The sequence below is a fragment of the Siphateles boraxobius genome, unplaced genomic scaffold, assembly GCF_051911475.1.
Source record: "Siphateles boraxobius isolate OS27281-9 unplaced genomic scaffold, OSU_SipBor_1 9, whole genome shotgun sequence".
In the NCBI taxonomy this organism is placed as follows: domain Eukaryota; kingdom Metazoa; phylum Chordata; class Actinopteri; order Cypriniformes; family Leuciscidae; genus Siphateles; species Siphateles boraxobius.
The window spans coordinates 1,993,020-2,019,665 of record NW_027509219.1 but is presented as its reverse complement, the minus strand read 5'-3'; the positions used below and the strand labels follow the sequence as shown (position 1 = coordinate 2,019,665).

The 26,646-nt window shown below is 46.5% G+C and overlaps 1 protein-coding gene across 1 annotated transcript in view; it reads right to left on the bottom strand.

Moving 5' to 3' along the window:
• Positions 1–346: 346 nt before the first annotated feature.
• Positions 347–26,646, bottom strand: part of disp3 (dispatched RND transporter family member 3) — a 78,742-nt gene continuing 52,442 nt past the window's right edge. Inside the window, exons 17-20 of the mRNA XM_077223673.1 lie at positions 19,916–20,075; positions 19,586–19,699; positions 3,209–3,384; positions 347–2,063 (exon numbers count right to left, since the gene is read on the bottom strand). Coding sequence (XP_077079788.1) covers positions 1,719–2,063; positions 3,209–3,384; positions 19,586–19,699; positions 19,916–20,075 — 795 coding nt within the window. The 3' untranslated portion in view covers positions 347–1,718. The remainder of the gene's footprint in view (positions 2,064–3,208; positions 3,385–19,585; positions 19,700–19,915; positions 20,076–26,646) is intronic.

The following is a 26,646-nucleotide window of genomic DNA, read 5'->3' as shown; positions in this document are numbered from 1 at the left end:
ACGCTATGCAAATTCCGCAGACCCATGGCATTTTCTTGCCATTGGCTCGTTTTATATTCTCAAAGTGGATAGGCTTTCTAAGCGAAACCCCATTCATCGTCACGACGTAACGTCTCCGTTCCCTACTCAGGGAACGAGGGTTACATACGTAACCGAGATGTTCCTTTCCTTCCAGTGTTATTTTACTATTGTAATGTATTATAAAATCATTTGTTTACTATTAGTGTCATATAATAATGTATATACTCACTATTATAGTATTATTAATATTTTGAATGATCTTTCAGTATATTTTTTTTATGTGCAATTGGCATTTTAACTAATGGCAATATTAATTTTGGCATTATTTTATTTGTAGAAATTTTGGTACTTCAGCATTTCTTTCATTTAATTTTTTTAAAGTAAAGTTTTTCATCTAATATTTACATTTTATTTCAGCTTTATTTCAGTTAAGTAAAATTATTTTTAATTGTTTTAGTTTTAGTTAACAAAAACAAGTTTATTTCCTGTTCCTTTTCAGCCAATGTAACCAATGCTTTTTGGACTACACAATAGCCAGTTAGCTATTTACCATTGTTTTACTGTTGTAGCTAACGCAGCTTTCTAAAATCTCTATCTGAAGACGAAGTGATAAGGTAAAATTCTCAGGAGGGTAAAATTAAGTTTTCACTTTTTACCATCCAATCGATACCTGATGGATGAAACCAAATCAGGCCTAACCTGATTCCACCAAGTGCATCATGTTTCTGGAACAACATCTTTGTTAGTCCTGGAATAACATTCCAAACAACCAATCAGATTTGAGGGACAAGTTTAAAGGTAATGTCTAGTTGTTTAGGCTTACAGTTAGGGTCAGGTGCTCCTACATCAGTGTTATTCACCTATCATTTTTCCTCTGTTTTTAGGGATAAGTTATGTAAAGGGTTAGGTTTATGGTAGAGATATAGTTAGGAAAAAATAATTGAACAGGAATGTTGTTCCAGGATCAACAAAATATGTTGACTCAGGAACGAGTCTAACTCTGCAAACTCTGCAAAAAGATGTATGTTGCATTGCAAAAGTAAAACGGCTTGTGAATGTCATTTCTTGTTCACTTCAACCAAAATGTACAGTAGGATTTTGACATTTGGGGTTCAAATAATTAACTCTGAAGTTAAACATCAACCCTGTTACAACATCCCTCAGGGGCGGTGAAAAAAGTAGCTTTGTCTTAGACTTTCTCCTTCAGTGTTGTCCTGCTACCGCACGTGAGATGAATTCACAGAATTCATGTTCTTCTCCTCTGAGACTTCAGGCCTTCATCACACTTGAGCCAATGTAAGACATGTCCTCACATCCTCTAAATCTCTTTATTCCATGTTGTGAATAAAATAAAATATCGAGGAATAATCAACACTTATGGTCATACATTAATGCAAGTCCCTGACAGATCGATTCATGATAGCAAAGACAGTGTAATTTGCCTAAATTTGTCAGACGTATTTCCCAAGTCTGTCAGGGCTCACAACCTTCATGCAGACTGTTCACTATTCACGTACAGGGTTTCCTAAATTCTAACAGTGTGCCACATATGTTAAATACTTCATTTTCCCCACCTTGCTTCCCAATGAGTTCATGTATGTTGTCTTACTGTCACAAACAAATCTTGCACAATTGAAATCCACCTGGAATGAGGTTACTCGGCCTGAAACGGGTGCAGGAGGGATTCGCTGTGTGATTTAGATCAGTGTGTCAGGAGCAAACTGTGATCCGGTCCACCAAAGCAGACCTCCACCGACACCCATGATCAGGACCACCAGAGCGGCTTTGAGCACAGCTCTGGTTGTCCGGGTGAAGTCAACGGGTCCCATTGTCGACAGGAGCGCGGTAGTGACCGTGAGAGTGAACACGATGGAAATTGCTGTGTTGATGGCCACAATCTGACCAAACTTGGCGAAAGGCACGATGACACAAAAAAAGAGTGGAATGGTTGAGATCACTGTAGTGACGGCACTAGAAACTATGGCAACACCCACGTGATTGGCTGCTTCAAGGGTCCGTAGCTGCCGTTTGATGGAGGACTCCTGTAAGCCAAAGCAGAAGAAATTACACTTGTGAAAACTCTTAACATTAACATTCACCTCACGTAAAAAACACACTCACCTTCTCTTCTTCTTTCTGTTTCACGACTCTAACTTTGGTGTCATGTTTTTAAATTGGCTTGTCTCATAGACCTACTATTGTTTAAATCAAGTGTAAATGGTCCATCATGTTTAGCTGTTTCGCAACTCTATAAGCAATTAAATTCACAATACTGGAGAGACATAGGGCTTGAGGAAAGGAATGGTAGGAACAGAGCAGAATATAGGATCAGATGTGTTTATCTCATCAGTATGCTGACATTTCTCCTAGTCACTGGTTTTGTTCTTAGTAACAGCAGGTTTCCTCCCTAACAGTGTAGTCAGAATGGATCAGTGTTCGCATTTACACAGTTTTTAGGTAGTACTTTGTTTTACAGTTATGATTCGCATGAACATTCTATGTACTTTTATAGTAATGACACTAACTGGGTAATAACTAGGTACTTACCCTGAACTTAACCCCTGTAGTTACCTAACAGTACTCAGTAAGTACATTACAAGTGCAAATAAAGTGCAAGCAGTTTTTAGTTTAAGCCACAGTTTTTGTCTCGAGTAAAACAGATGTGAGAGATGTGAGTAAAACATCCAGGTAGTCATATAGTAATCATGGCACGAACACACCTAAAGTTAGCTATAAATCTAATGATTATAAATGCATTATTACTGTGTTATAATATCAATAATCAATCAATAATCAACAATAGTCCATTATTTATACAGGGCTTCATTAAGTTCTCTGTATGCTATTATGTATAATGCCATATAAAATGGCACCTGATGTATATGACTGCGAACATGAACTGTATTATCCAGGCTAGCTTATCCTACACCAATATAAATGACTCCCCTGAAGCACGCCAGGGTTCAGTGCCTTGCTCTAGGGCACAATGGTGGAGGAAATCCCAGCGTCTTAACTGTTCAAGTGATGTCCCAAACCGGGATCCAACTAAGCTTTGGTGTTACGTGCCCAGATCACTACCAATGAAACGGTCAGGGATGTGAATATATCATGAAAACAGTTCCATTTCACCATCACAGGAGATGTATTTTGACACATTTGATGAGTAATGGATAATTGTAAATCATACCAAACTGTGATTGGCCAGTCCTGAAGTTTCAGGGTCCCCCGCCAGTAGATAGCCTTCCACTAGATGCAGGCAATAGTCCACCGAAGAGCCCACCAATATGGAGAGAGAAATGGCTTCAACAGCACCCATCTCCCACCCGAGCCAATACATCACCGCCACCACCAGACACACCATACCTGCCAGTGCCAACACACACACAAGTTATGAAGTCATTTCAAGATTTAAGACTTATTTTAAAGAGGACCTATTATGCTTATTATAAGTCTTGATTTTGTTTTGGGGCTCTACTAGAATGGGTTTTCATGCTTGGATGTTCAAAAAACAACTTGTTTTTCAAGTTCAAGTTCCAAGACCAACTATGGTCGCAAAGGATCAATATAGTTCAATGATTTGGCGTTTCTCGAACCATAGTTCTATGAAAGGAACTCACTATAATCAAACATCTAATGGCAAAATGAGATGGAAAAGCATGACTGTTTATACCTGGTATTAAGACGGGTTTTGGGTGATCAGATCACAAATGGACGACGCTAAATACAGGTGTAAACGTTTTGAGCGTGTCCACTTTCAACCACTTCCAGGGTTGGTCGTAAAACGCACTTGACCGGATTGCTTTCGTACTGTAAACACTCAAGTGGTCAAATGTGTTCGAACAGCCACAAAAGACTGTCTTCTCTCCTCCTACTGACCTAATGCGTAAACATTATAGGAAGCGCGCAAGACAGTCGGGATTTAAACTTTATCGGCTGGAGACCCAAGTTTGGTTTAGATAAGATAGATAAAGCAAGATAAAAAACGTACCAAGCACAATGTTCTCTCACCAATCCTGATTTCTAACACACACTCACAGCGTTCGGCTGATCTTGCTGCTGTCAGAGCAGAAACATCTCGGTTACGTATGTAACCCTCGTTCCCTGAGTAGGGAACGGAGACGTTACGTCGGATGACGACGAATAGGGGTTTCGCCTAGAAAGCCAATCATCTTCGTGTATTACAAAACGAGCCAATGGAGATGAAATGCCATGGGTCTGCGGAATTTGCATAGCGTATCTCCGCCCCACCGCGTGGGTATTAAAGGAGGACGCCGGCAACATGCAGGTATGTCTTCGCTGAGGAGCCGAGACTGAACTCAGGCATCTACCCAGCGGTACAGCGGAAGTGGCAGCGAGACCTAACGTCTCCGTTCCCTACTGAGGGAACGAGGGTTACATACGTAACCGAGACGTTCCCTTTCGTAGTCACTCCGAGTTACGTCGGATGACGACGAATGGGGGTCCCCGTGTAATCACGCCACCTTCACAACTGTCTTCAAGTGCCCTGCGAAAGTCTGATCCCCCTGTCGTGATACTGGCACGGACAAAGGAGTCCTACTTAACACAGGAATACCAAGGTACACTGGGAAGCATATCTCAGAGGAAATATGCCGCAGCAAGCCTATCCGTAGAGAGGACTTAAGAACACACATATGGCCGGGGGGCTACATATGGAGGAACGCTGGAGTGACCAGCCCGAGGGGTGGTAACTTTCAACTCCAGGAGTGGCAAAGTGACTTGCCAAGGGAAAGACACATGCTCAAGGAGGCTTACAGTGGGAATACACATGTGGGGGTTACTCAGGGGAGGAACCATGCACACGGAGGCACCTAGCCGACGCACAGGCAATAGACACTGGCGCCAGCGTCAACAGTGCTGGAGGAACTCAGGGCTTCAGAGAGGAAGGCTCACCTGAGGAAATATATTGCACGTATCCAGTCGGTGGAGTGAAATGGCGAGCAAGCGAAGACACCTGAGCGGGTCCAATACTAGCTGACTGAAGCGATTACACGAGAGGACACTGGCTCCACTCGGAGATTATAAAATCTGGCGAATGTGTTGGGTGTTGCCCAGCCTGCAGCTCTACATATGTCTGCCAGCAAGGCGCCATGCGCTAGAGCCCAAGAGGAAGCCACACTCCGGGTGGAGTGGGCTGTCATACCAAGGGGGCACGGTCGGCCTTGCTGTTGGTAAGCCAAAGCAATGGCGTCCACTATCCAGTGGGACAACTTCTGCTTTGAGAGAGCCTTTCCCTTCAGTCTCCCACCATAACAGACAAAGAGCTGGTCTGAGGTCCTGAAACACTGCGTCCTGTCTACGTAGGCACGGAGAGCGCGTACTGGACAGAGCAGTGCCAAGGCTGGGTCTGCCTCCTCCAGGGGCAGCGCTTGCAGGTTTCACCACCTGGTCCCGGAAGGAAGTGGTGGGAACCTTGGGCACACATCCAGGCCGGGGTCTCAGGATCACATGAGAGTGACCGGGCCCGAATCCGTTCGGTTCGTCAACGGAGAATGCGTGCAGGTCCCCTACCCTCTTGATGGAGGCCAATGCAACCAGGAGCGCTGTCTTTATAGACAGGAACTTAAGCTCAACTGATTGCAGAGGCTCAAACGGAGGCCTCTGTAAGGCATTTAATACCACAGAGAGGTCCCAAGAGGGAAAGAGAGTAAGGCGAGGAGGATTCAGTCTCCTCGCTCCTCTCAGGAACCTGACGATCAGGTCGTGCTTCCCCAGAGACTTACCTTCAACTGCTTCGTGATATGCGGCGATAGCGGCCACATACACCTTCAGGGTGGAGGGAGACAGCCTTCGCTCCAGCCCATCTTGCAGGAAGGAAAGCAAGACAGTGATCGGGCATCTCCTGGAGTCTACTCGGCACGAAGAGCGCCAGTTGACGAAGAGGTTCCACTTCAACGCATTGACATGTCTCGTGCACGATGCTCTAGCAGAAGTGATGGTAGCCGCCACCGCTGGTGGCAGGGTACTCAAACCTGCCTCGTCCCGTCCAGGAGCCACACGTGGAGCCTCCAAAGATTGGGTCGAGGGTGCCAGAGGGTGCCCCGTCTCTGAGAAAGGAGATCCTTCCTCAGAGGAATTGGCCAAGGAGGTGCTGTCGTAAGGAGTATCAGTTCGGAGAACCAGGTCCGGTTGCCATTCGCCGGGAACGGGCCGAAACCGTGACAGCTCGGCTGCAAATTTCCGATCTCCCGGAATGTAGATAGCACGAAGGGACCTCAGGTGCTTCTGACTCCATAAGAGGAGGTTGCGTGCGAGTTGCGACATACGGCGGGAGCGTAGACCACCCTGACGGTTGATGTACGCTACTGTCACGGTATTGTCTGAACGGACTAGTACGTGTTGACCCTTGAGCAACGTGCGAAAACGGTGCAGAGCAAGGCGTACTGCCAGCAACTCGAGGCAATTGACATGCAGAAGACGCTGGGGTCCTGTCCAGGAGCCAGCGGCAGTATGTCCGTTGCACATGGCGCCCCAGCCCGTGGAAGAGGCTTCTGTGGAGACAACAACATGCCTGGAAACTCGTTCTAGGGGAACACCGGGCCGTAGAAAACTGAGGTTCCTCCACGGGGTCAAGGTCTGACGGCAGGTCGGAGTTACTGGAACTCGGAGCGTGCCATGATGCCATGCCCACCTCGGGACTCGATCGCGAAGCCACAGCTGAAGCGGTCTCATATGAAGCAATCCGAGCGGCGTTGCCGCGGCTGCAGATGCCATATGCCCCAGGAGCCTCTGAAAAAGTTTCAGTGGGACCGCACTCTTGCCATCGAACTGTCGAAGACAAGTCAGTAGTGAGTTTGTGCGCTGGCTCGTAAGCTGCGCGGACATAGCGACCGAGTCGATCTCCATACCGAGAAAAGAGATCCTCTGCACGGGGCAGAGTTTGCTCTTCTCTGGGACAGAGGGGGACGGGAGTGGCGAGGCCCGGGGGCGCCGCACACTGCGGTCCGAGAACTCTGTGACAGAGAGTGATGAGAGCGGCGAGGCCTGGTGGCGTCGCGCACTGTCAACCGGCTCTGTGTGCTCAGTGATAGGTGTATCGGTTCTTTCTTTGACCATAATAGGGTACTGCCCACCCGTGGGTGAGCAGCGGGAGAACAAAAGATTCTGGGGGCCTGCAACCACCTCCTGGGAAAAAACCGACACCATCACTGAGCAGCCCGTCTCAGGAGCGCCGCTTAGCCCTTTTTTTTAGCAGGGCGCGGGGCTAGAGAGGGCTGAGGCGCCTTTCTGCGGCCTCCTCCACGACGCGGCCCGGGTGAAGGCTGCTGCAGGGGCCGTGCGGGAGGGGAGGGAGCCACAGGAGGGCGCCCTCGGCGGCGAGCAGGCTGAGGCGTCTGTACCGACGGCTGGGTGGAGGCAGCAGCAGGCCGTCGGGGCAGGAATATGTTTGATCGCCGCAGACTGCTTCTGTGCGGTTGAGAACTGCTGGGCAAAGTCCTCAACCGCTCCGCCGAAAAGGCCGGCCTGGGATATGGGGGCGTCGAGCAGACGAGTGCGCTCGGCGTCCCGCATATCAGCCAGGTTCAGCCAAAGGTGACGCTCCTGGACCACAGAGGTGGCCATCACCTGACCCAGGGAGCGTGAGGCCACTTTCGTCGCTCGGAGAGCGAGGTCAGTGGCGGCACGCAGCTCATCAAAGAGCCCTGGGTCAGTCCCCGCCTCGTGCATATCTCTGAGCAGCTGGGCCTGGTAGACCTGCAAGGTGCTAATCGCATGCAGAGCGGCGGCTGCCTGTCCTGCAGCTCTGTGAGATCTCGCCACGAGGGTGGACGAAAATCTACAGGCCTTGGACGGGTACTTAGGAGTACCATGAGATGAAGCACTCTGAGGACACAGTTGCATGGCAACAGAGCGTTCAACCGGGGGAATCCCAGTGTACCCATGGTCGACCGCCCCATCGAGGGGGGGAAAGGCGGAGAAAGCTGACGAACGTACACGGGAGGTCAAAGGAGCCTTCCATGACTTCGCCAGCTCCTCATGCACTTCCAGGAAGAATGGTATTGGGGTTGGCTGTGGCCGTGAGGTGGCAGCCGCACCCAAAAACCAATCATCCAACCGCGAGCGCTCAGGGCAGGGCGGAGGGGTCCACTCAAGCCCGATGCTCGCGGCGGCCCGGGAGAGCATGGCTGTCATCTCGGGATCTGATACGGACAACGCTGGAACTCCAGAAGGAGGCAACGCAGCCGCATCGACACTTCCCGATGACTCGTGCCCGCCTTGTGATGCCGCGATCGACATCGAGTCCTCCTCTGGAGCGCCGAATGAAATAGGCGGGGCATCAGTAGATGGACCCGGTAAATTCACAGCAGCACTCGCGGGTTGCAACACTGAAGAGGGGGGTGTGGTCCGAGGATGCATCGTCGGATTGTTCCACACCGTCACCGTCAAGTAGCCTGTCCACCAGCCGAAGTACCACCTCTCGTGGAGGGTGTAGATCGAGGTGTGGATGAGGGGACTCTCTCTCGAGTGAGATCATTGAGTCTCGACCTTAGTGTTGCGATGGCCATGTTCCCACAGAGCGCAAATGGAGCGCAATTGGAAGAAATCAAAACTAGAGGTATTTCGGATTGCATGGAAGGAGAGCACAATTGCTTTCAGAGAGGCTTTAAAAGCCACTAGATTTGCTTATTTTTCAACCCTATTAGAAGAAAATAAACATAATCCTAGGTATTTATTTGAAAAAGTGGCTAAACTAACGAAAAAGAAAGCTTCAAGCCCAGAAGTTTCTAAGAAACACAGCAGTAATGACTTTATGAAATTCTTCACTTATAAGATTGATAATATCAGGGACAAAATTATAACTATGCAACCGTCTACTACAGTATCGCATCAGGGAGTGCATTGTAGTCTCCCTGAGGAAAAACTTGATTAATTTGTTGCTATAGGAGAAGAAGAATTTTGCAAAATCGTTAACTCATCTAAATCAACAACTTATATGTTAGACCCTATACCGACTAAACTATTGAAAGAGATGCTTCCAGAGGTCATAGATCCTCTTCTCAATATCATTAATTCGTCTTTGTCTCTAGGATACGTACCAAAACCCTTTAAGCTGGCTATGATTAAACCGCTTGTTAAAAAAAGGCAACTTGATCCTACAGAATTAGTCAATTACAGGCCGATCCCGAATTTGCCTTTTCTGTCAAAGATATTAGAAAAGGCAGTATCCTCACAACTGTGTTCCTTTCTTGAAGGAAATGCTATCTGCGAGGATTTTCGGTCCGGATTTAGACCGTACCATAGTACTGAGACTGCTCTCATTAAAGTCACAAATGATTTGCTTTTATCATCCGATCGTGGTTGTATCTCTCTATTACTGTTACTTGATCTTAGTGCTGCATTTGACACCATTGACCACAACATTCTATTAAATAGACTAGAAAACGTCTACGGTTACGTATGTAACCCTCGTTCCCTGAGTAGGGAACGGAGACGTTACGTCGGATGACGACGAATGGGGTTTCGCTTAGAAAGCCTATCAACTTCGAGTATTACAAAACGAGCCAATGGCAAGGAAATGCCATGGGTCTGCGGAATTTGCATGGCGTAACTCCGCCCCACCTCGTGGGTATAAAAGGAGGAAGCCGGCAGCAAGCAGATATGTTTCTTTGCTGAGGAGCCAAGACTGAGCTCAGGCGATCCCCGCGGTACAGCGGAAAGTGGCAGGCAGACGTAACGTCTCCGTTCCCTACTCAGGGAACGAGGGTTACATACGTAACCGTAGACGTTCCCTTTCGTTGTCACTCCGAGTTACGTCGGAAGACGACGAATGGGGTTACCAGTCTAATCACGCCACCTTCTCAGCTGTCTTCCAGTGCCCTGCGTAAATCAAGATCCCTGTCAGCCTGGACAAAGGACTCCATATAACACAGGAATACCAAGGTACACTGGGAAGCATATCCCAAGCTTAGGGGAAGTATGCAATTAATGCCAGCCCGGAGGGGGGGGACTTAGAGAATACACATATGACCCGAAGGAAGCATATGGAAAACACTGGGGTGTCCAGCCGCAGGTGGAATATTTCAACCCCAGGGGTGGCAAGGTGGCTTGCCAAGGGAAAGACACACGCTCAGAGAGGCTTACAGTGGAAATACACATGTGGGGGTCGCTCAGAGGAGGGACCATGCACACGGGAGGCACCTAGCCGACGCACAGGTAATAGACACTGGCGCCGACGTCAGGAGTGCTGGAGGAGCTCAGGGCTTTCGGAGAAGCTCACCTGAGGAAAATATCGCACGTATCCAGTCCGTGGAGTGGAATGGCGAGCAAGCGAAGACACCTGAGCGGGTCCGGTACTAGCTGGTTGAAGCGAGTACACGAGAGGACACAGGCTCCACTCGGAGATTATAGAATCTGGCGAATGTGTTAGGTGTCGCCCAGCCTGCAGCTCTGCAGATGTCTGTTAGCGAAGCGCCATGCGCTAGAGCCCAAGAGGACGCCACACTCCGGGTGGAGTGGGCAGTCACACCAAGGGGGCACGGTCGACCTTGCTGCTGGTAAGCCAAAGCAATGGCGTCCACTATCCAGTGAGACAACCTTTGCTTGGAGAGAGCCTTACCCTTCAGCTTCCCACCATAACAGACAAAGAGCTGGTCTGAGGTCCTGAAACACTGCGTTCTGTCTACATAGGCGCGGAGAGTCTCTTCATAGACAGGAACTTAAGCTCGACTGATTGCAGGGGCTCAAAGGGAGCACTCTTCAGGGCAGTTAGAACCACTGAGAGGTCCCAAGAGGGAACGAGAGGAGGACGAGGAGGATTTAGTCTCCTCGTTCCTCTCAGGAACCTGATGATCAGGTTGTGCTTCCCCACCGACTTACCTTCGATGAGGTCATGATGTGCGGCAATGGCGGCAACATAGACCTTCAGGGTGGAGGGAGACAGCCTTCGCTCCAGCCCCTGTTGAAGGAAGGAAAGCAAAACACTGATCGAGCATCTCCGGGGGTCTTCTCGGTGAGAAGAGCACCAGTTGACGAAGAGGTTCCACTTCAACGCATAGACGTGTCTCGTGGACGACGCTCTAGCGGAAGTGATGGTAGCCACCACCGCTGGTGGTAGGGTACTCAAACCTGCCTCGTCCCATCCAGGAGCCACACGTGGAGGTTCCAAAGATCGGGACGAAGGTGCCATAGGGTGCCCCATCCCTGAGAAAGAAGGTTCTTCCTCAGAGGGATCGGCCAGGGAGGTGCTGTCGCGAGGAGTACAAGTTCGGGGAACCAGGTCCGGTTGGGCCAGTAAGGGGCAACCAGAATGACCTGCTCCTCGTCCTCCCTGACCTTGCGCAAAGTGTGCGCAAGAAGGCTCACTGGGGGAAAGGCATACTTGCGGCCCTGCGGCCAGCTGTGCGCCAGAGCATCCGTGCCGAGCGTGCCCTCAGTCAGGGAATAGAACTGGGCGCAATGGGTCGAGTCGTGAGAGGCAAACAGATCTATCTGCGCGTCCCCGAACTGGTCCCAAATCAGCTGAACCGACTGGGGATGGAGTCGCCATTCTCCAGGGAGGGGCTGAAGCCGTGAGAGCTCGTCGGCTGCACAGTTCAGCGCTCCGGGAATGAAGATGGCTCGAAGCGACCTCAGATGCTTCTGACTCCATAGGAGGAGGTGGCGAGCGAGTTGTGACATACGGCGGGAGCGTAGACCACCTTGATGGTTGATGTACGCTACAGTGGCGGTATTGTCTGAACGGACTAGTACGTGTTGACCCCTGAGCAACGCCCGGAAGCGGTGCAGGGCAAGGCGTACTGCCAACAACTCGAGGCAATTGACATGCCACAGCCGCTGGGGTCCTGTCCAGGAGCCCGCAGCAGCATGTCCATTGCACATGGCGCCCCAGCCCGTGGTGGAGGCATCTGTTGAGACAACGACATGCCGGGAAGCTCGTGCCAGGGGGACACCGGCCCTGAGAAAACCGAGGTTCGCCCACGGGGTGAAGAACTGACGGCAGGTCGGAGTAACTGGTACTCGGAACGTGCCGTGTTGCCATGCCCACCTCGGGACTCGGTCGCGAAGCCAAAGCTGAAGCGATATGAAGCAATCCGAGCGGCGTGACCGCGGCTGCAGATGCCATATGCCCCAGGAGCCTCTGAAAAAGTTTCAGTGGAACCGCACTCTTGCCCTCGAATTGTCTTAGGCAAGTCAGCAGTGACTGCGCGCGCTCGCTCGTAAGCTGCGCGGACATGGCGACCGAGTCGATGTCCATACCGAGAAAAGAGATCCTCTGCACGGGGCAAAGTTTGCTCTTCTCCCAGTTGACCCGAAGGCCCAGACGGGCTAGGTGCCGAAGCACTAGGTCCCTGTGTTCGCAAACCTGATCTCGAGAGTGAGCTAGGATCAGCCAGTCGTCGATATAATTCAGGATGCGAACCCCTTGTTCTCGAACCCCTTGTTCTCGAACCCCTTGTTCTCGAAGGGGAACAAGGGCCGCCTCGACGACCTTCATGAAGATGCGAGGAGACAGGGCTAGCCCGAAAGGGAGAACCGCGTACTGGTATGCCTGCCCCTCGAAAGCAAACCGGAGGAACGGTCTGTGTCGAGGAAGAATGGAGACATGAAAGTAGGCGTCCTTCAGGTCGATCGCTGCAAACCAATCCTGGGGCCGTATGCATTCGAAAACGCGTTTGGCGGTGAGCATCTTGAACGGCATCCGGTGAAGGGAGCGGTTCAGCACGCGCAAGTCCAGGATTGGCCGTAACCCACCGGTTTTCTTGGGGACAATGAAGTAGGGGCTGTAGAAGCCGGACCTCATCTCGGCTGGAGGGACAGTCTCGATTGCACCCTTCGCCAGCAGGGTGGCAATCTCTGCTCTCATGATAGGGGCATTGCCACCGACCAAAGTGGAGCGGACTCCCCTGAAGCGGGGAGGAGACCGTGCGAACTGAATCGCATAGCCGAGCCTGACGGTACGCGCGATCCAGTGGGACAGACGGGGAAGCTCTAGCCAGGCTCCCAGGAACTGAACCAACGGGATCATGCGAGCCACAGGCGTCCCCCCGGAGGGGCAGCGAAGCGGAGTAACTGGCCCAGATGTGGACGGCATAGCGGCCCGGAGAGGGGGCACAGTTAGCAACCGCGCCCTGGCAGAGGGGGCCAGGGGAGGACCAGGCTGGTCGTCCCGCGGGGGCCTGCTCTGCCAGGGGTCTGGCGACAGAGGGGGACAGGGGCGAAGCGGTCCGTGGACGGCACGCCGTGTCAACCGCCTCTGGGACAGAGGGGGGCGAGGAGAGCACGGCTTGGGGGCGGCGCTCTGTGTCGCCCGAGAACTCTGTGAGCTCAGGGAAGAGGGGATTGTTTCTGACTTTAACCACATTAGGGTGCTGCCCACCCGTGGGTGAGCAGCGGGGAGTGGAGAACAAAAGATTCTCCCCCGGCCCTCCACCGGGGGAAGGAGTGGTCCTGCTACCACCTCCTGCGAAACAATCATCATCCCTGAGCAGCCCGTCTCAGGAGCGCCGCTTGGCCCGGCGTTTAGCGGGGGGCGGGGCAGGAGAGGGCTGTGGCTCCTTCTTACGGCTTCCTCCGCGACGGCCCTGGGTGGAGGCTGCTGCGTGGTCCGGGCGGGAGGGGCGGGAGCCGCAGGAGGGCGCCCTCGGCGGGAAACAGGTCGAGGCGTCTGCCCTGCCGGCAAGGTGGAGGCAGCAGCGGGCCGGCGGGGCAGAATGTGTCTGATGGCCTCGGTCTGTTTCTGGGCAGTTGAAAACTGTTGGGCAAAGTCTTCAACTGCACCGCCGAAGAGGCCGGCCTGGGACAAGGGGGCGTTAAGCAGACGGGTCCGCTCAGCGTCCCGCATGTCAGCCAGGTTCAGCCACAGATGTCGCTCCTGGACCACAGCTGTGGACATCACCAAACCCAGGGAGCGCGCGGTAACCTTCGTCGCCCGGAGAGCAAGGTCGGTCGCGGCGCGCAGCTCATCAAAGAGCCCTGGGTTTGTCCTACCCTTGTGCATGTCTCTGAGCATCTGGGCCTGGTAGACCTGCAGAGTGGCCATAGCATGCAGTGAAGCAGCCGCCTGTCCCGCCGCTCTGTAAGACTTCGCCACCAGGGTCGACGAAAATCTACAGGCTTTGGATGGGTGCTTAGGCTCGCCCCGAGAAGAAGCACTCTGAGGACATAGTTGCATGGCAACAGAGTGTTCAACCGGGGGAAGCCCAGTGTACCCACGGGCAGCTGCCTCATCGAGGGGAGGAAAGGCGGATGAGACCAGCGAGCGGTCCCGAGAAGACAGGGGGGTCTTCCAGGACTTCGAGATCTCATCATGCACATCCGGGAAGAAAGGTATTGGGGTTTGCCGAGGACGAGGGTCGGCGGCCTTACCCAAAAACCAATCGTCCAGCCGCGAGCGCTCAGGACAGGGTGGAGGCCTCCACTCAAGTCCGATGCTCGCGGCTGCCCGGGAAAGCATGGCCGTCATCTCCGGATCAGACTCGAGCAGAGCCGTATGCACACCGGAAGGTGGCAGCTGTGACGAGCCCTCACTTCTGGAAGAGTCAAACCCGCCTAGTGATGCTGCAACAGACATGGCATCTTCCTCTGTAGCTTCAACTGAAGCACGCGGGCCACCAGAGGGTAGACCCGCGGGAATCAGCAGTTCACTAGCGGGCACCGTCATTGAAGAGGGGGGCTGGGGTCGCGGACACATAGTCGGCGCCTTGTTCCAGACCGTAACCCTCAGGTCACCCTGGCCACCAGCCGCAGGACGGGGGGTGGATGAGGGGACTCTCACTCTTGCGAGTTCACGGAGTCTCGACCGTAATGACGCGATGGTCATGTTCCCACAGAGAGAACATGAGTCATCCACGAGCGCTGCTCTAGCATGATCAATGCCCAAACATACTATGCAACGCTCGTGCCCATCAGAGTCCGTTACCAATCTGCCGCAACCAGAAGTACACGGGCGAGACATCTTTAAAAAGACGTGCCACGTGTAAGCTCTTTTAGTGAGAGAAAACTCAAGTGTTGAAGCACCCGGGGAGAAACGCACCGACTGGCAGACCACTGCAACAGATCAGCAGGAAGCACGCTCTCGCCGTAGATCGCCGTCACACCAACACTCGAGGTACTCGTTCGTAAAGCTGACAATTCAGAGATGGCTTGTGGAGAGAAGAATACACTTGGCTCCGAAGCGAAAACATATCTGCTTGCTGCCGGCTTCCTCCTTTTATACCCACGAGGTGGGGCGGAGTTACGCCATGCAAATTCCGCAGACCCATGGCATTTCCTTGCCATTGGCTCGTTTTGTAATACTCGAAGTTGATAGGCTTTCTAAGCGAAACCCCATTCGTCGTCATCCGACTTAACTCGGAGTGACAACGAAAGGGAACTATGTTGGCATTAGTGGAATTGCACTAGCATGGTTTAAATCATACTTATCTGACCGTTATCAGTTTGTAGCAGTAAATGAAGAGATGTCTTATCGGTCAAAAGTTCAGTATGGCGTACCACAAGTCTCAGTATTAGGACTGCTGCTGTTCACTCTGTACATGCTACCGTTAGGAGATATCATTAGGAAACATGGAATTAGTTTTCACTGTTATGCTGATGATACTCAGCTCTATATTTCTTCAAAACCTAACGAAACTTACCAAGTTAGGAACCTGGGTGTGCTCTTTGATACCAATCTCTCATTTGAAAGTCACGTGTCTAGTATCTGTAAAAGTGCATTTTTCCATCTTAAAAATATATCTAAATTACGTCATATGCTCTCATTGACAAATGCGGAACAATTAGCTCATGCGTTCATGACCTCAAGGCTAGATTATTGTAATGCTCTACTGGGTGGTTGCCCTGTACGCTTAATAAACAAACTACAGCTGGTCCAAAACGCAGCCGCTAGAGTTCTTACCAGAACCAGGAAGTATGACCATATTAGCCCGGTTCTGTCAACACTACATTGGCTCCCTATTAAACATCGTATACATTTTAAAATATTGCTGATTACTTACAAAGCACTAAATGGTTTAGCTCCGCAGTACTTGAGCGAGCTCTTAACCCATTATAGTCCTTCACATCTATTGCGATCTCAAAATTCTGGCCAGTTGATAATACCTAGAATATCAAAATCAACTGCTGGCGGTAGATCCTTTTCCTACTTGGCACCGAAACTTTGGAACATTCTTCCTAACATTGTCCGGGAAGCAGGCAAAGTCTGGCAGTTCAAATCTAGACTAAAAACACGTCTCTTTGGCTTAGCATACACATAACACATTATAGATTGCTATAATTCAATGTTAGGCTGCATAGTTTAGATCAGACGGAACCGGGAACACTTCCCATAAATCCTGATGTACTTTGTACATCATAAGAAGGATGGCGTCTACGCTAATATTAGTCTCTCTGTTTATCCCGAGGTTTACCGCAAACCGCCGGATCCAGGCCATATCTAGATCTGAGGAAGGACCATCACATGGACACGACGACAACGCATCCCTGAAGTGCCAGCCTCATCAACACTGTGAAGGCCTCATGGACACCTCAACAAACTCATCTCCATACCGGCGTGATGACTCCGACCCCTAACCAGATGAACTGGATAAATATTGTGAAAGTTCTGATCCAATCTGACTTCTGAACTATTATGCCGCCTAAATCATAATCATACACTGTTCGTTTGTTGGCCAAAGGAGGACTGGCCCCCCGACTGAGCCTGGGTTCTCCCAAGGTTTTTTTCTCCATTCTGTCACCTGATGGAGTTTTGGTTCCTTGCCACAGTCGCCTTTTTTTTTCGCCTTCATTCGCCATTGGCTTTTGGCTTGCTTAGTTGGGGACATTTAACATTTAATTTTGAATTTAACAACTTTACTTTCCTGTTATCTCTGTAAAGCTGCTTTGAAACAATTTGTATTGTAAAAGCACTATATAAATAAAGGTGACTTGACTTGACTTGACTGAAGGAACATGAGTCATCCACAAGCGCTGCTTTAGCGTGCTCAAAGCCCAGACACGCAAAGCAGCGATTGTGCCCATCAAAGGAAGACAGGAATCGACCGCACCCGGAAGAACACGGGCGAGACATCTTTAAAAAGACGTGCCACGTGCAGCTCTTTTAGAGAGGAAAACTCATCGATGCTGAGGCGACCAGGGAGAACATACAGACTGGCAGATCACTGCTCAGATCGCAGGCAATGTGAAACTCGCTGGGTACCGCCGTCACACCAACACCGGAGAGTTCGCTCGTCTCGAAGAGAAGATGATGTCACTGAAACTCAGGATTTGGCTGTGGAGTGAAGAGAAGCTCTTGGCTCCGAAGCGAAAACATACCTGCATGTTGCCGGAGTCCTCCTTTTATACCCACGCGGTGGGGCGGAGATACGCTATGCAAATTCCGCAGACCCATGGCATTTCATCGCCATTGGCTCGTTTTGTAATACACGAAGATGATTGGCTTTCTAGGCGAAACCCCCATTCGTCGTCATCCGACGTAACTCTGAGTGACTACGAAAGGGAACTAAAGTTTGTGTGTTTTTCTGTCGTCTCTGGGTACGTTCATATGTAAATTGCGTGAGCTTATTTTGTCCATTTCATCAAAAGATCTGAAAAACCCATACATTTACCATAGACCCTCCCCTCGAAGAAATAAGGACAGAAGTGGATGAAAATGGACAGAAGAGACGGATTAAAACACCAGGTGTAACGGGAATGTGTCTTCCTCGTCTACATGTGTTCCGATCGACCAAAACACATCTTAGGCCGTGTGTCCACCAAATTGTTTTTTCACGCACCTGGCATAAAATTCTAATTGTTTTCAATGGGAGCATCGCGTTTTTTAAACGCAATGAGCGTTACGAGGCGCTGAGCGTGTATTTAACGCTCAAGCGCTATGCACCCGGTATTTTTTGCTGGTCACCGAGAGTTGAAAAATGTTCAACTTTGGGTAAAAACGCTGCGCTCATCACTGTCACTTTTTACACAGCCGTCCAATCACAGTGGAGGAGGGGCGGGACAAATATCACACCGAACCAACTGTCACAACATTCTTTCTGTACAACGACATCAACCAGCAGAGCTAACCGAACAAAATGGATGAAAAATAAGTTTGTAGTATGAAACAAATTATCTGCGAAATCAGTTACAAGTAAACTGTGCTGCGGATATTCTGTATTATATCAACGAATCGTCTCAACTGAAAAAACACAGCGCTGCCAAAACGCTCTCAAGCGCCCACAGCTTTGGTGGACACACGGCCATAATACCAGCTGTAAACAAGGCCGAAGTGGTCGAAATCGGGCTCAAATCATTATTTAGCTTTGTATAGCTACTTGTGATCCGATCTACCAAAGGGCCTTCATTACAGCAGATTCTTGGAGATCTCGAATAGATTAATCAGCAGAAGTTATTACTCCTCCACCTGCATGTGACGTCATTCTTGACAGTTAGTTACGGTCTTTATGAAGCCCCTCCTTCTGGAAAGCACAATGTGCTGATTGGTCAGCAGGAGAAGTGAGTTGGGATTTGTCAACTGCTTTGAGCGTGTTACAGAAATGTCACGCCACTTACCATATAACCTTAAGGTTTTAACACACTAAATAACTCAAAAAGAGTTTTGCCTTGGGCTGTAATTAGTTAAATAACGAATATTCTGACGTGTTCGTTCCCGGAAGAAAACTCAAGACTACAATGGAGGAGTTTCAGGAAGTTCAGAAACAGTGACAATACTATAAAGAAGAACTCCCTTTGAAATGATACTGTGCTTTGTAACTTTTCAGAGCTTTTTCATACTCAAACAATAACATTACAAACTACTTCTTTAAACTGCTCATAAACACTCTGGTTCTGTTTTTGTCCTTTTTACTGTTTTTATTTCTTCCTCTACTTGAATTCAAGCATCATTGCACATTTTTTAAATCTTTTTTTTTGTTTAGCTGGACATAAAAGTGGGATGATTTTCAGAGCCTCTTTTCATTTCACATAATTGGTATATTCGTTCAGTCTAAGTAATCACTAGTGATAATATTCCTGGTTGAAAGCAAGTTAAATTATGTTCATGTCTGGCATATAGTATTAACATATAAATGAGATGGGAATAGAGCGGCACATTTCAAAGGCAATGATTTTCACCATCAGTACATATTACATGAGTCAATTAAATTCAACGGAATGAAAGAAAAAGGCATTTGATGACTCCGTGCAAAAGGAGACGCAAAAGGAGACGCAGCATTTAAGTAACCTCAATGAAAATTAGTTGGTCATAAAAAATGGTGGTAAACTATTTCAAGGGGATAATGTAAATCATTTTATGTAAAAGTAAAATGAAATTACTCTCTACAAAATATTAATAAATTTTTAGACCTATTTAGATCTTTTATTTTTATTGTGACTAATTGCTATTATAAGCACATCTGCAGTAATGCATCTTTTTTGTAATTCTCATTATTCTCAATGATTCTCATGTACTGTAATGAGTGTTATTTTACAACTATATGCACACTATTACAATATTAGTAAAGGCTTAATTTTCTTCTTGTGATTTTTGGGTTGAAATGATATACTAAAAAAAAATATATTAATAGTTGATATTTTTGTGCAGTGACTCAATGTTTGCAAAGGTATGACTTACCCAGAATGCTCAGCAGGATTGGCAGCAGCAGAAGTGGATGTGCAGTAAACACAGCTACTGCTGCGATGCAGATGGCAAGTGACAGCAGGAGACTGTAGAGGGCGCTCTCTACACCTACAGTAAGTGCATAAAGATGAGTTCAGGGAGGGAGTCTATCCATGTTAAATGTCATATAAATAGAGAATCTGAATGCAGATTCTTTATTGTCATTTGTTGAGAGTAAGGTTAATGAGCACTCATTTTAATGATGTCTTGCTCATTTGTTCAAGCAGAGCCATTTTTATCAAAGCTGGTTTCTGTCTTTGCCACGTTCTATTTTTGCTCTCTTGCCTATAATTTCAATGAAGATCTGTTTCCAGTGTTGGCAGGTCTGGAAGCCTCGTCTCAAGGCAGACGACGCTGGAAGTGAAGCGAGCTGCTTCTGCAGGAAACTCTCCCATTGCAGGAAATCAGAGTGAGTCTGAAACGAAGACTTTCCCTTGTAGGTGGTCTGAATCATAGAGACAATGAAAATGAAGAACGAGTTGCATTAAAATTCTTAATAACCTGGAGTATGACATCAAGTATTGAAAATTATGCTTTCACCAAGTGTTGCAGTGGTGTTCTGAAATGAGGAGGCAAAATCCTCACAAGTTTTTTTGTTTGTTTATTTTTGTTTATTTTTTATTAAATGTAAATTCATGTGCCATTTACACCTAATGTTGTCACATTTTCCAGGTTAAATAAACATTACATTAGGCCTACATTAAAAAATAAAATAAAAAGAAACCAAATACAATTCTATTTTTATATTTTTATGTTAAAGTATAAACCTCATCAATTTAGTTGTTTAAGCATTTTTACATCTATTCCAAAATAATAACTAAAGGCAGGAACAATTTAAACAATATATTTTATTAGTGATTGATGTTCAGCTGTTCTTTTTAATAGTCAACTTATTTTCAGTCAAGCTCAATAAACAACTGATCACAGACACAAAGATGACTTAAAAAAATAAACACAGTCGTCATGTTTTTAGGACATTTCAGATTTGATTTTGACGTGACATAAAGCGGTGATATCTAAGTGTGTGAGTTGTTTACTTACTTTTTAGCAGTCTTCCATTTACGCCATAATGTTGTTCATACAGAATGATTTGTGAACGGGCATGAAAACAAGAGGCGGGATTTATCGCACAGACCAATCATCACCAAACATATCCAATCATTGCCTTCTCTTACGTGACTTTCCTCCATTCAATCTCAGTTACCCCCTGCCAAACCCAGTGCACGCTTTAGATGGTCTGTTAAAACTCAATGGACCACTTTAGTGTAACTTTAGAAAAAACAGTGATTTATACAGTTTTTAATGTCAGGTTTTGTAATATTTGCATTGTTTTATTTTTATAATATGGATTATTCCTTGCCTCCTCAGAGGAAACACCGGCATTTCTTTATTTTAAGTACCCTCACATTTTCTTGCATATTAGCACTTCTCACATGTTGCCAGTATGCTGACAACCTGCACCAAAACATAGAATCAGGTTATTAAAGGGATAGTTCACTCAAAAATGAAAATTCTGTCAGTATTTACTCACCCTCATGTTGTTCAACCCCGTAAGACCTTCGTTCATCTTCGGAACACGAATTAAGATATTTTTGATGAAATCTGAGAGCTGGATCACTCCTCCATAGGCTTCTTCAGGGATTGAACTTGCAGGCCCCGAAAAGTTATTAAAGACATCGTTAAAATAGTCCAAGTGACTACAGTGGCTCAATCTTTTTTGAGCAATCTTTCTGAGATAAACTTTTTTAACAATCAAAAAGTTTATCAAGCTACGAAGATACTTTTTGTGCGCAAAAAAAACTAAAATAACGACTTTATTTCAACTATTCATTTACTTCTCTGTGGGCCTCGAGTGAGTTCACTAGTGTAACAGCGTAAGCTTCTGTTGTTGTACGTCACACGCATCACACCCATGACCAGCGTCGGCCAATAGTGAGCCTAAGTGTGACGTAGCTCTACGCTATTACACTAGTTTAACTGACTAGAGGCCCATAGAGAAGGAAATGAATAGTTGAAATAAAGTCATTGTTTTTGCGCACAAAAAGTATTCTCGTCATTTGATAAACTAAAAATTTAGCCACTGTAGTCACTTGGACTATTTTAACGATGTCTTTAATACCTTTTCGAGGCCGGCAAGTTCAATCCCTGAAGAAGCCTATGGACTAGTATGGAGGAGTGATCCAGCTCTCAGATTTAATGAGACACCCCTCGCTGCAGGCTGTAGCACGATGACGTATAGCTGGATGGTCCAATACGTACTGGATGGTGGTGTATTTGGGCGACGTCATAGACATATAATGCGCATGCGCTGATCTTAAGTGACATGTATGCTCAATATTGTATTGAGATAATGTTCTAACCTGTGTAGTAATAGTACTGATAAATAGTAATAAGTAATTATTGATGAATAATTATTTACATAAAAATGATTATAGTTTCTCTCTACATACATGCAAAATAGTTAATTTTACAACAATTTAAATCACATGATTTTAAAACTAAATTTGATGGATTAATAGCATGTTGTCACCACAAGTATATATATATATATATATATATATATATATATATATATATATATATATATATATATAGGCTATTTTATTTCAGTGTCTGCAGGACATGTACGTACATAAAAAAAAAAAAAAAAAAAATTTTTAAGTTTCATATACAAACTGGTTACAGCAGTCAGATCAAGCGCTTGTCACTAAAGTCACCATTTATGGCAAGTGACATGTAGCCTACGTACATAAAAAAAATGATTTTAAGTTTCATATACAAACTGATCAGTGATCACACAGCAGTCAGATCAAGCGCTTGTCACTAAAGTGACCATTTATATTTATACATGGCTATCAATGGACAGTTGTGATGTGGTTTTGTACGTCTCACAAAAAGGACAGTGATACAGGTTACAGAACCGTTTGCACCTTGAAATTACAGGACAACTGCTCTTTTTAAAGACATTCATCTAGAACAATGCAATAACAAATAAGTAATCATTAGCCGAGCAGAATCATGTTAATTTTAGATTAGCCCTGCAGTCTGTCCATATGGTATTATGTTCTGAAGTAGAAGATTAAAATGAGAATCGCTGTGATTATCTTAAAAGTCATATCAGCTAAACACGTTTCACGTTTCGATGCATAACACTAACGTTACACACGACTACATGCTGAAGCAACAAATCAGTAAATAAAGATTCCAAAGATGAAATATACAATCACTGTCGTTAATTATTACATAATTTTTCTTGGAAGATCAAAGCACGTCCCTCTCTAGTAGTGCGTATGCATACGTTAACGTCACCAAACACACCACCGCGCATGCGCGGAACAGCGTCCATGTCGTACTGAACCATCCAGCTACGTCATCGTGCTACAGGCTGCAGCGAGGACCTCATGGATTTAATCAAAAATATCTTAATTCGAGTTCCGAAGATGAACGAAGGTCTTACGGGGTTGGAACAACATGAGGGTGAGTAAATACTGACAGAATTTTCATTTTTGGGTGAACTATCCCTTTAATTAATTGTATACAGCGCTACTCCTGAGCTTTTATAAGTCGAACTGAAAGGACCAATTATCTGCGCAATATGACTGAAGCCCACTTGTTTAGTTTTGCATGAGTGGAGCACGAATCACCAGCGGCTCCAAAAGTGCGATAAGATTTGCATGTGCCGTTTCTATAGCGGCGCTGATGATCAAATCTGTGACCGATTTTTATTCTATTGAGAATATACCACTTTAAAGGGGGTGTAAAACATTTTTTCAAAGGCTTGATTGTGTTTGTGGGGTGCACTGTAACATGTGTTCATGCTTCGTTTTTAAAAAATTGCATTATTTTACACTTTACACTTTATTTACACTGCTCTGTCCGGCGATATTTTTTTTCACAGGATGGTAGGGGAAGACTCATGAATATTCATTAGGGAACTCATGCCTGATTGGTCTGATGACCTACCCCCTAACCCCGCCCCTAAACCTACCCGTCACTGGGGGTCTGATGACCTACCCCTAACCCCGCCCCTAAACCTACCAGTCACTGGGGTTAAGACCAATCAGGGATGAGTTCCCTAATGAATAGTCATGAGTCTTCCCATACCATCTTGTGAAAAAAAATATTGCGTCCCGGTCTGATGGTTTCCGGGTTCTATGAAGCCAGTCCCTCAAAAATACGCAATGGGCTCAGATTGATCGATTATAAACGATGGCGTCAATAAAACCATACCCGAATCAGACCCAGAGAATTTTAGTGAAGATGATCGAGCAGAACCTGTTCAAGAACGGCTGTTAAACGACGTTTCAGAAAGGTTTGTTTTTTGTTGTCTCATTACCTTTTAGAAACGCTGTTATTTAATTGTACTAATTATTATAGTATTACAAAAAAATAAGCTTCATAAACAAGAATTTCATATAATCGTTCTAACAAACTATACCACAGTCCTCAAAGGGTTTTTTTTTTGAGTAAAGACTGCGGATCTAGTGATCGTTACTAACTGTATGGCACGGTTACTTTTGTATTTTTAGAACGATTGTAGACAAATATCTAATAGTCGGCAGAACTATTAACCCAAAACGAACACTAAACATTGGATTTACTACAGTGGCCAAATCAAACACAGAACCATGTTTAGCATGCCTGTAGATAAACAAGTGATAAACAATACATAAAAGCTCTAATCAAAGAATAATTTACACTGATTCCAAGTTAGCTGTTGAGATTTAAAAAAAGTTTGTAACGTGTTTGTCGGATAACATTAAGTATGAATGAGCATTTAACAAACTGGTTTGCAGAGCCAAACAGCATTTTCATTTATGTACTTCCTTGCTACAACGTACAATTAACAATACGAACTATTACAGGAAAACACATCGACGAAAAATAAATCATACTTAACGTTACAGATTGTGGCCCGTAACAGCTTCTGTTCTTATAGGAACTGCTCCATCTTTCAGCACAAGCCGTTGTGCGAATCCTGCATTGAACTCGCCAAGATTGTGGAAGCTTTCCTCCGTAAAAATTGCAGCATAGAGAGCGAATAACAGCGTTTCGACGACATTGCGGCGGCAACAACACTCCTATACCACAATAACTCTCTAGAATAATTCGTATTCTCGGAGGAGGGGTTTATTGGGGTTTGCTGATGTCAGCAACCCTGGAGGAATGTCGTGTAGTCCAAAACCGGCTGTTTTTGCTGTAGTCCTTAGAAATTGATTTCTTTAAAAGCAAATATCTCCGTTTGCTTTGAACTTTGAGCGCTGTAACTTTGCAGATGTTGTTTATGCTCAAACAGCAACATTACACACTAACTAAAGTTAGAAAAGTGAAATCATGTTTTACCACCCCTTTAAAACACTATGGAGAAAGTCAAGCGTGATCTAAAACAGCCAATAACTAAAAAGACAGACGAAAAGAAGAAAACATTGTCCTGCACCAAAATAAATTATAAAGCTTTTTAAATTACTCATGACCACCTTTCCTAGAATGGAAATACACGTTCTATTGTATTTATTAAAAAGAACTGCACTTCGCCTGCTTCTATTCCCTCTATCTGGTCTAACAGATTAAGCACACAGAAGTCATCTTCTATGTACATACATCGCAGAGCCTCTCTTATCCTTATCCTCTCTAAGGCCACTAGAAAAGATCAGAAATGACTCTGTGCTTAACAAGAGTGTCCAGCAGTGTGGGAATTCTGCCCTACTCAACACTCGTTGATTAACTGGTTCTCCGGGACCTAATTTCTGATAATAACTGTGATATGCTGATGCTCACAGAAGCCTGGCAAACATTAAATGACTTTGTTGAACTCAATTTGCGCTCTCATCCTGGTTTCAGTATTTTGACTAAGCCCCGAATTAGAGGTAGGGGTGAGGGCCTGGCGGTGGTCTATCGCCAGATTCTTCATATTGAGCTGTCTGCTTTTCATGATGTGAAATCCTTTGAATATTTGGCATTTAAAATCACGGGTCACTCTCCCCTGCTTATAACAATGGTCTACCATCTTCCTAAAATGATATTTAATACTATATACTTATAATACTTTCTGCCTGTGTCAGTCTTCCCAGTGCAGAATATATTCTTAATGTCTATGATGAAAGTATTTCTACTACTTTGAATCAATATGCTCCCTTAAAATCTAGATATGTTCCATCCTCTTGCACTTATCCTCAACACTGAGCTATAGGGAAATGAAAACCAAGGGATGCCATCTAGAAAGGTTTTATAAGAAAACTGGCCTTATTGTTCACTCCTTGACATATACTGAACTCATTCAGCAGTATAGGGAAGCTCTTATTGCAGTTTGATCAGCAATTGGAATTACTGGCACAGCCTTTGACTGGTTCCCTTTCAAGGGAACTCGAGCTGCGTTTTAGACGCTCTGCGTGATTACGTCGTGAAGCACGTGTAAAATCAGTCCAATGGAAGCCCGCTACGACATAGGTGACGTCATAGACCAGGAAACTATAAAGCAACCCTGAAATCAGACCGCGACAGCTTCTGTACCTTCAGCAAGCGCTCTCTGTATATCTGTCCTTGTCTATTTATTGTTGTCTGTCAAGCCCAATCTATCATTATTATGGCGAGCAAGCAAGATTATAGACGGTGTGTTGTTCCCTGCCCTCGTTATATTACGGGTGGGGACACACATCAGCTTTGTGTTGCTTGTTTGGGAGTGGAGCATGCCCAGTCAGTCCTCGAGGGGGCTGATTGTGTGCATTGTATGAGTCTATCTATGAAGACGCTCCGCTCTCGCCGATCGTTCTTTGAAGAGAATGGTTCGGTTCGCGCTACCCGCGCGGGTCCCGCTGTTGCCTAGACACGGCGGCGACTCGCATTTTGGGGTTCGCAAACGGATCTGACAGCGTGGGTTGGGACGGGCTCCGCCCTATCTTAGCTTTCACCTGCAGATCCAGTGTGCTGCGATTTCCAGTTCCGAGGAATTGGTATCGTTAGTGTTTTGTTAAGAAAAAGTGAACAAAACAAATAAAAGTATTAAGAAAAAGGCAGAT